This window comes from Orcinus orca, chromosome 2, assembly GCF_937001465.1.
Source record: "Orcinus orca chromosome 2, mOrcOrc1.1, whole genome shotgun sequence".
Classification (NCBI taxonomy): Eukaryota; Metazoa; Chordata; class Mammalia; order Artiodactyla; family Delphinidae; genus Orcinus; species Orcinus orca.
In genome coordinates this window covers 199,454,572-199,463,952 of record NC_064560.1, presented here as the reverse complement: position 1 = coordinate 199,463,952, position 9,381 = coordinate 199,454,572, and the positions used below count along the sequence as shown (strand labels likewise).

Genomic DNA, 9,381 nt, shown 5'->3' with positions numbered 1-9,381 from the left:
CTGGCTGGACCCTGGGTGCATGGGAACCCAGGCCTCCTGCCTGAAGCCAACTTGGCCTGCCCCTCCTTAGGGAGACACCATTTTCATTCATGTTTATTTTAAAAATAAATACTCTGTTCTTCACTTTCAGACTGGGGTGGCGCTGGACAGTTAGGCAGGGAGGCCTTCCTGGGTGGGCAGTACCGATGGGAACTTCTGACATGCCCGAACCCTCCCCCGCAAATGCCTGAGATGCCTCTCATGGCTGTTCATTCTGGTCACCAGCCATGCGTGGCTGAGGACGGGAATTCCACGACCATGGGCTCCTGACTTGGGGCTCAGTGCCTGGGGGAAGATGGCCAACCCTCCACCTGGGGTCGGCCCCTCTCAGGCCCAGGAGCACTAGATGCAGGTGACTAGCACATCCATGGAGGTGGGCACCTCGATCTCCTTGAAGAGCACGTGGCCCTCAGCAGCGCCGGGGCCCCCTGCCTTGGCCACGGCCCTCAGCAGGTCCTGGGCATGCGTCAGGAGGTGCTGGTTCCGACGGTGGCCCAGTCGGCGCAGCGCTAGAATGGCCAGCACGTGGTCCCGCCTGCAGAGACACGCGGACCCTCACTGCAGACCCAGCAGCTTCAATGACACCCCAGACCCCGAGGTGAGGAGAACCCTGGGGGCTTGGGCTGGAAGTACGAGTGCACCCAGCATTCCTGGAGCCTGGTCTCAGAGAGACTGAGAATGAGCCTGGAGGAGCTGTGCTCCTGGAAGAGGTGGCTGGGCCTTGAAGGGTGCGAAGCCACGTGGAGCCAGGAGGGCAGGCCTCTGTGGCCTACGCAGAGGTTCAAGAAACCTAGTGGATTGAAGGATGCAGCAATGCGGCCACACGGGGGCGGGGCCGGGGGAGCCGCTGGCCTCAGAAAGGAGTCAGGGCCTCCCGCTTCCAGCCCTGTGCAGGGAGCCACAGCCAGGCAGCACACAGAGGCAGCATGGGGGTGGGAGGCCTGCGCCCAGTGGCATCAGGAGCTCCCCCTCCCCTCCCGAGCACCCCAAGAAGCTCGAAGCACCGCCCCACAAGCTAGGGAGGGCAGGCCAGCCCAGGGCAGGAAAACAGGGACGGGCCAGAAGGGGAACCTCGGGCGCTTGGAGGGGAGGGGTGGTCACTGCGGGCTGGGGGCCTGGAATTTTCCCCGGGGGGTCGGGGTGCAGGGCAAGGCGGTGGGTCCAGGAAGGAGCTAGGCCGGGGGTTTTCTGCAGTCTCCCCACCCTGGAATCTCCAAGGCCATGGAGAAATTCGGGCTGGGATTTCCATGGGTACCATGACTCACCCCCCCCCCCCCACCACACACCCGGGATCAAAGCCTCCTTCCTCCTGGCCAGGTCTGGGGCTTCCGGAAAGAGCCTTCTCCCAGGGGTGGGGGCCGCGGCCTCCCCTCAGCCTCCCGGGGGAGGGACGTGTCCCCACCATCAGACACGGGAGGAGGGTCTCCCACTCCCTTCAGACTCCAGGGGTGGGGACGTCTCTCCCCATCTCACCACAGGACTGAATGTGGATGGTGAGAATAGACCACGAGGCAAGGGCAGCCCCGATCCCACGAGGCTCCGCCACAGCCTGAAGGCCGGGGGCCCTTAGCTGCTGCACCTGCACCTGCGCACTCAGGCCGGCGCTAGTCCGAGCCCCGCCCGGGAGGCGCCCCTTCCCCTCCCCCTCCCCTCTCCCCTCCCCCGAACCAGCTCGCGCCGCCCTCAGGCTCGTCGCCGGCCCACCTGCAGCCGCAGGGACACTTCTGCAGGCACGAGTCCCCTGACCCCAGGGCCCCGCGGGGCCCGTCAGAATCTAGTGGGGAACGGACCTGATGTCGGGGTAGCTCCGGATGAGTGTCTCCAGGTGCCGCCGGATGTCGTCTTTGTAAGTCTCGCCCAGTATGTCCGCCACGCACGGGATAGCTCGGCCCAACCAAGTGGCCTCAGAGCCCTACGGACACAGGGAGACGCGTGCGCGGCGGGCCACTGTCCCCCCCCCGGAACCCCCTTGCCGCCCCTGCCTGCAGCCCATCCATTAGAGCCCCGTAGAGCCCTCCTGAAGCCACCACCGCGGTCCCACTGGGTTGCCTCCTGCATCGCGGAAGGGGACGCGGGCCTCGGCACCGTGGACTCAGTCGCAGCTCAATAGTCATCTTCCCTCCCCCACGATAGAGCACGGAGGTGTCTTCCAGAATCTGCTCAGATGGGTAAACCGAGGCCCCGCGGGCAAGTCCTGCCTGGAGTCGTACAGCGGGTGGGGGACCAGCAACCCAGATAAGAGGTGTATGTGTAGGGAGCAGACCCTCGAACTGCTCAGGGTCAGGGGCTCAGGAGAGGTCTTCCATAGTTCCCTCCCATCAGACAGGGCTGCGACCCTCATCCCTTCCCCACACACCCCACAAACTACATGCAAATGAATGCAAACGTATGCAAAGTGTTGTCCCCACCAGCCCCGCTCCGCTGGGGGAGAGTGCGCAGAATCATTTCCGACAAAGCCTGCCCCGCAGGGGCTCTTACAGGGGCGAGCGGAAATGAGAATGGGGGATGCTAGTGGAGGGTCCCCACGCTGGAGGCCCCCCGAGGAGGCCGGCACGCCGGGCAGCCAGACAGTGCTCCTACCAGGTCCTGGAAGGTGTTGCCAATGGCCTGGGCGTCCAGGCTCATCTTCTGGGAGCCACTCACGCGCTCCACACCCCGGAACCGCTCGCGGGGCCTCAGCGCCTTCACCAGGTACTCGCGGACGACGTAACGGTGTACCTCCTGCAGAGTCTCCTGGGCGGCCAAAGCGGGGGTCTGGGTCAGGGTCAACAGTAGGGGCCCTGGGCATGCCCCCACCACAGCTCGCTCCTCCCATACCTGCGCCCGGGGCGGGACCACATGCTCAAGGTGGCCGGCGAATGCCACCACCTTGTCCAGGAGGGGCTGCAGCACGTCCTGTGTCAGCCAGGCCTTGGTGCACAGGACCTTGAAGAGCGGCTGGGGGCAGAGGGGGTCAGGAGTCTTCTAGCCAGGTGTCCTCCCCACGCACTAGACCCTCCCCTGGGAGCCCCGTGCATGGCTCCTGACAGGGGTGTTTCAGGCCAAGGGACAATCTGTCAACAGGAAGAAATTCTGGGGAGCTATCTGACCCCCTCTCTACGGTACCTTGGTGACATCCCCTCTCCTGCCACAAATTATGTCACTAGGCCTTTCCCAGGGACTGCCTCCTCCAGGCCCGGAGCCCCAGTAGGCAGAGTTTGAGTTTGAATTTGAGCCTCTAGCCAGGCCTTGCTTGGGGAGTCCTGGGGGGGCCTTGAGGGGCCGGATGAGGAGAAGTTCCTTGGACACACCCACTCTGAGACGTGGAGACTGAAGAAAGTAGTTGTTTCCCAACTGTTTCTGCTCAGCTGGGAACTTGTCTGGGTCCCCCGCCAGCCCCCCGACACACCACCCCACCCCAGCACTGCCCCCACGGTAAATGAATGCCGTGACTTGGGCTTCCAGGTCCAGGACACAGGGGGCACCTGCTGGGCATGGAAAGTGAGGAGAGAAGGGCCCATTCCCCTCACCTGCACATCACCCTGAAAGCCCTGGAGCAGCTGCTTCTGAAAGGCGCAGGTGGCAGCCACCAGGGGCTTCTCCAGCTCTTCAAGGCTTCCTGGGAACCTGGCCAGAAGATGAGTTCTGGGGAGGGGCCAGGACAGGGGACAAAGTGAGCAAGGGGGAACAGGCTGGGGTCAAGGCCTGGCATACAGCCATGAAGACTGGTGCCACACCAACTCCATTCACTTAGACTATAATGTGAAGGGCAGACCCCTGGGGCTGGGAGCAGAGTCAAGTGAGGGGACAGCGCTATGCCCAGATCATAGAGGGGCCGGGCAGTGGAGTGGTGTGGTCCCACCGCATGGCAGAGCTCCCCTGTGGCAGCGCTGAGCCGAACCTGCATCCCTCTTGGTGACAGAAAAGTGCAACGCAGCCATTCCTGGCACAGGGGCCCCTCCTTTGAGCCTCATAACTGCCTCTCCAAATATTATAATGTCCCCATTTCACTGTTGAGTAAACCGAGGGCCAGGCTCTGCCCGGTCCCCAGCCCAGGGACACAGAAAGGCAGGCTAAATTTCCATCAGGGGCTTGGCCAGAGGCTGCCTACCGAGGAACAGAGAATGTTCCCTGGGGCTGAACCCCAGGGTTCCCCGTGCCCAGGGCCAGTCTGGCACAGGTTAGGGACAAGAGAGTGTTACAGAAGCAGTGCCTCGGCGTGGTCAGGCTTTGGGTTCACACAGACCTTGTTCACGTCCCAGATCCAGCCCGTCCTGTCTGTGTGACCGGGGACAAGTGGCATTTCCTTTCTGAGCCTCCACATTCCCATCTGTACATGGGGACCCCACCTTTGCGCTGCAGCAGCTGATGCATCTTAAGTGGGGGGGACACTAACGCTTGGCACAGAAGGGGGACAGCCAGTGCCAGCCCACGGGGGGCCTCTGCCTTCTGCAGGTAGATAAACCCAGGCCCCAGCACGAGCAAAGCCCTGGGAGGGAAGTGTCAGGAAGGGCTTCTTGGCCTCTGCTCGGCCTTGAAACTCCCCGCATCCCTTCCAGGGCCTCAGCTCTGCGGGGCCGAGACAGGACCCCACGGCGGAGACGGAGGCGGAGAGGCGAGCTATCCCTGGAGGCCTCCTGGGAAGGCCGCCTGAGGCCGCCGCGGTAGCCTTCCCGGTCCCGGTTCCCTCAGTTTGCGCGCCCCCTGCCGGCCGTGCTCGGCACCGCCCCTGCGGAGGAGCGAGATAAACCCACCTGAACTCCTCGCAAGCATTGATGTTGGCGCACAGGTTAGGCTCGCTCACCGCCCCCGACTCCAGAAAAGCCTTTTCAAACCTGGCGGAGAGGTACGCAGAGGTCTTGGAAACTCTTTCTGGCTTCTATGACCTCGCGTCCGCCCTCCCTCCGGCCTTACGATGAGGCTTGTCCGGGGATCTCGGACACTGAGCCAACAGGATGGGCCCTCCCCAGGGACGACCACCGTCCACACCCTGGCCACTCCACCCACCACACCCCGGCCCAAGATGCGCCCCTACCTGGGCAGGAAGAGGCCAAGGGCCCGCGTGCAGATCTGCAAGGTGGTGGCCTCCAGCTCCGCGGAGATGACGCCGGCTGCCTTCACGTGCTGTGCCACGAGCTGAGAGCGATGCCACGCGCTGAAGGCGCGTCTGAGCCCTCAGTCCCGACGCCCCCAGCCCCCCACCTCGCGGCCCCGTGATGTCTCCAGCCTTCCCTGCCCTTCCTCGACGTCTCGCCTGCAACTTCCAGCGGCCCCAGCCTCGAGGTCAGCCTTCCCAACTCCCCCCACCCACGGGGCCGCCTGCTAAGCTGGGAGCTGTGGCCTGGCGCTCCCAGCTTGGCCAGGCAACCCGAGGGCCTCTGATCCGGCCCCACATGGGGCCTCAAGCTCCCATCTAACGGGGAGGCGGTTATGACTGTATTTTACAGCTCTGGGTGTCTCTACCGCCTGAGGCCCAAACACATGTCCCTCCTTCTGGGCGCACCATGTGTACGTCGACGGACAGCGACGTACGGTAGTGGCCCTGCAGCACGTCGGGGGCCTCGGCAGCCACCCAGCGACTCTGTTCTACCTGCAGGATGCCATCGAAGCAGCTCGCGATCTTGGTCTGTGCGGGGTAAGGAAGGGGCCGCGGTGAGACCCTCCCAGGAAGGAGGTCCCCTACCTCCCGAGCCCAGAGCCCCGTCACGCGCCCTTGGAGACAGGGGCCACCCTGCTGGTGCACAGGCCCACGCCTGAGGGCACAGAGCCTCCCTGCAGTGGGGCGGCGGCGCCCACACTCAACCTGGACCCCGCCCCCCCCGGCCTGGCCCCTCGTGGCCCTTACCTCCAGGAAGCTGGCGTAGTCGCTCTCGAGTCGGGCCCACACATCGGGTGCCAGGAGTGGGGGCAGCGGCTCCGAGGGCAGAGCCAGGTCCTGGGAGCCCAGGAAATCAGGACTGGAAGGCAGGGTGGGGCCTGAAGTTCCGAGCAGAACTCTGATGGGGCAGCGGCTGCCCCTACTCCCCTCTGGATAGGCTCAAAGCCTAACGCCATCACCGTGAGGGCCCCGAATCTGGGCTGTTCACATCCTCAGCCCCCCACCACGCCCTCCAGGTTTCCATGCCAGACACCCCTCCCCGCGGCTTCTGACTGCAGGACTTCCTGTTACCCTCAGCAATCAGCTGTGCATGCACAGAGTGCATAAAGAGGGCCGTCCAGATGGACCTTGACCAGGTTGCCTCGGGTGTGACCACTACCCTCACGGTCAGGGTACACCCAAGACTGAACTCTAAACGCCCCCAGGACCATGCAGCTCAGGGACCGGCCACTATCCTGTCCACACTAGGGAGGCCCAGACAGGGGCGGGTACTTGTCTGAGGCCACAGGGCCTAGTAAGGAGCCCAGAACTTTGGCGCCCTCCTCCGGCTTGCCTGTCTGCCCGTGGGGCTGGGGAGCGCTCAGCGGAAGAGGTGACCCACCCCACGACGTTCTGCAGAGCCCTGAACCCAGGTGTCCATCCAAAGCGAGAGTGGGGCTGAAAGCCAGCTCACGCCAAGCGCTGTGAGCCCACGGTTGTGTCCTGCCTGGAGGGGTGCCCGTTGCGAATTCACTCAGAGGCACCCTGTGGACTAGCTTGTGCCTAACTGGGCTCCCTGCCTCATAAGCAACCCCCGCCCCCCACCCGGATGCTTTCCAGCTTCAGGAACCGGCAGCCGATGGCCCCCTCCCCTCTCGGGAGAGCACCATGGTCTAGAACGGAGAGGAGAGAATGTCGAAGCCTCCCGGATATTGCCAGCACTCTCCGGGGAGGAAAAGGGGAAGAAAGGTGCCCTGTGCTCTTTAGAGCAGGTTCCTGAAGGCCTCTCATGTGGGCAGTTCCAGCCCCTCCTTGCCCCTCATGGCGTCCTGGCTGGGGCCTCACCTGCTGTAGACATTGGAGGCCCAGTCCAGCAGGACGTAGAGCTGCTCGCAGTCGTGGGTGTCGTGCGCCAGCTCCTGGAGGCGCTGGGCCACTGCGCCGTGGAAGGCGCGCAGGTAGGCCTCCCATGCGGGATAGCCGGCGGCCGCGTAAGCCGGGTGCACCTCCAGCTGCACCTTCTGCAGGTCGTGGCGAACCAAGCGGCCGAGCTCGTCCAGAAGCTGGGCCAAGCCGGACCCCGGGGCCTCCCCCGCGCTCACCTGCTGCACACGCTCCCGCGCGCTCCGGCGCACTGCGTCCTCCCAGTGCTGGCGCCAGTGGCGCGGCGTGCACAGAAAGTCGCCGTCTGCAGGGGGCTCTGGGTGGGCCTCCTCTTCCGCGCGCACCACGCAGGCCAGCTCCGCGAGCACGGCCGCGTCCACGCCGTCTGGGCCCAGGGTCTCGAGCACGATGGCGCCGATCTCTGCAGCCAGCCCGTCGTAGTGCAGGCACAGGTCCATGGCGCGCCGCGCAAAGCCCGTGGGGTCCTGCTCAAAGGTGCGCGAGGCTTTCTCGGCCACTAGCCGAGTCTCGAGGTGCCGCAGCTGCTCGAAGGCCGCCAGCAGTTTCCGCTCCGTGATGAGGTCAGCCACAGATTTGTCTTTTGCGAGGTCAGGTGAGAAGAGGGGCAATGAGGGGGACGCCTCAGCTAGGCCTGTCAGCCCCAATCCCACACATCCGGAACCGGGCTGCCAGGCCCCAGAGCTGCATCTGAAGGCCTGCTCCAGGAGCGACAGCCCCAGGTGCCCTGTGTCCTTTGGAATCACCTTTGAAGAGGCAGAACCCCAGGTCCCAAGCCTGGCTCAGAACAGCAATTGGGATCAGCCCCTGCCTTCCCGCTCCCCCACTCCCATTCCCACTCCCAGCTCTACAGAACTAGACCTGGTGGCTTCAAGTACAGTCCTGACTGCAGGTCCATTGGGGTCAGAGCTCAGGGTGGGCATGCCCAGGCTCCTGCCACAGTGTCCAGCTTCAGCACTTCTTGCTGTTTCCTGCTCTGGGCCAACTTCCAGCCCCTAGGAGCGCTCTACCTTCACCTACATTCCCCCTTCAGGGCCCTACTCCAATGTGTCCTCTCCTGGGCAGCCCCCTGACCTCTCCTCTGCCCCATGGCTCATAGGCACCCTCTGTGACGCTGTGATCTGAGAGGGCCAGTGCCTTCTCCACCACTCTGGTTTGGCCAGGAGCCAGGCTGTGGAAGCCTCTGGAGTCCTGGGGTCCTGCAGATCTGGGTTCACATCCCATTTTTCCACTTCCCAGCTGTGAGACTTGAGGCAAGTCACTTAACCTCTCTGAGCCTCACTTTTCTCAGCTGCCCTTGTTGGAATGTTGGAAGAATTTAACGTGAGATTGTACAGGGGCAGGGGTTTGGGGTAGCTGGGGAGGAGAGCCTGTCAGGGAGCCTAGGCCCCACTGCCCCCCTCTCTGGCCTCGGTTTCCTCCCCCGCTTAGCAGTGAGGAAGCCCTCACCTTCTAGTTCCGCAGGCCCCGCCCCAGTGGATGACTGCAGGCTGACACCGTCCATGGCCCTTGAGGGCGCCTCCCGGCCATGCGCCACCCCTGGCCCAGTGGCAGCCTGGGTCTGGTCAGCAGCCGGGCCCTCGTCCCGAGCACGCCGTAAAGACCGGAACAAGAGGCGGGAGCTGCGCCTGAGCAGGCCTGGGTCCTCCTGGGGGGCGCAGCCCGAAGCCCACTGGCTTGCCTTTGAGAAGGCCCGCCGAAGGGTGCCCAGGCCAGGCCTCAAGCCCTCACGATGGGCGCTGGACGCATCCTCGCTGCTTGCCTTCCGAGTGCCCTGAGCTGGGATCTGGGGTACCACAGGCTCCCTGGGGTTGTGCAGCTCCGGCCCAGAGGCCACTGTCTGAGGCGACGGCATCTTGGCGGCAGCAGAGCTGGGGGCGAAAAGGAGGCTCAGGAAGCCCTGGGGGGTGCCTAGCCCCCAGGAGCAGACACAGAAACCCATGAGAGCCCTGTGGGATGTGCTGGGGCCCAGTAGCTTAGTCAGGGAAGCTTTCCCCAGGAGGTGACCCCAGGGCTGTCAAAAAGGAAATGTCACCAGGCAGCTCCCATGGCCAGAGCCCTCTTTGTGCCAGGCTGCAGCTACTTCTGCAGACACAGACAGCTGCTTCCATCAGGAAACCTTCCCTGACACCATCTTCCAAGAAGGTCTCCTCCAGGTACCCACCTCACCGGCTTTGCCAGGCCAGACCCTCCCATCGGAGCTGGAGACCCTCCCATCGGAGCTGGAGAACGCGTGGGTTCCGGGGCATAGCCCGACCCGCAGCCCACAGTCCCTGGGGCTGGGCCCAGAAACCACGTCCAGGACTTCCTGGACCTTAGGTCCTGAGGCTAAAATGCCCACCCCCTCCACAAGCCACTCACTGCCCCCCACCCCATCCTTCAGC

The 9,381-nt window shown here is 64.2% G+C and overlaps 1 protein-coding gene across 1 annotated transcript; it reads right to left on the bottom strand.

Moving 5' to 3' along the window:
* Positions 1-381: 381 nt before the first annotated feature.
* On the bottom strand, positions 382-8,852 carry EXOC3L4 (exocyst complex component 3 like 4). Its single transcript, XM_049705919.1, has 11 exons — positions 8,441-8,852; positions 6,941-7,577; positions 5,864-5,975; positions 5,522-5,644; positions 5,054-5,154; positions 4,773-4,853; positions 3,549-3,663; positions 2,857-2,976; positions 2,620-2,772; positions 1,830-1,951; positions 382-574 (listed from the first exon to the last, which is right to left on the bottom strand). Exons 1-11 carry the CDS (start codon positions 8,850-8,852, stop codon positions 382-384), a joined length of 2,169 nt encoding a protein of 722 aa, XP_049561876.1.
* Between the last annotated feature and the right edge of the window lie 529 nt (positions 8,853-9,381).

Excerpts from the sequence above, each read along its gene's own strand:
- EXOC3L4 (XM_049705919.1), bottom strand. The coding sequence starts at position 8,852 with ATGCCGTCGCCTCAGACAGTGGCCTCTGGGCCGGAGCTGCACAACCCC. Across the intron at positions 5,155-5,521 it reads TGTCCGTCGACGTACACATG|CTCGTGGCACAGCACGTGAA; the intron begins GTGCGCCCAGAA and ends CATCGCTCTCAG. Across the intron at positions 4,854-5,053 it reads CTTGGCCTCTTCCTGCCCAG|GTTTGAAAAGGCTTTTCTGG; the intron begins GTAGGGGCGCAT and ends CCTCTCCGCCAG.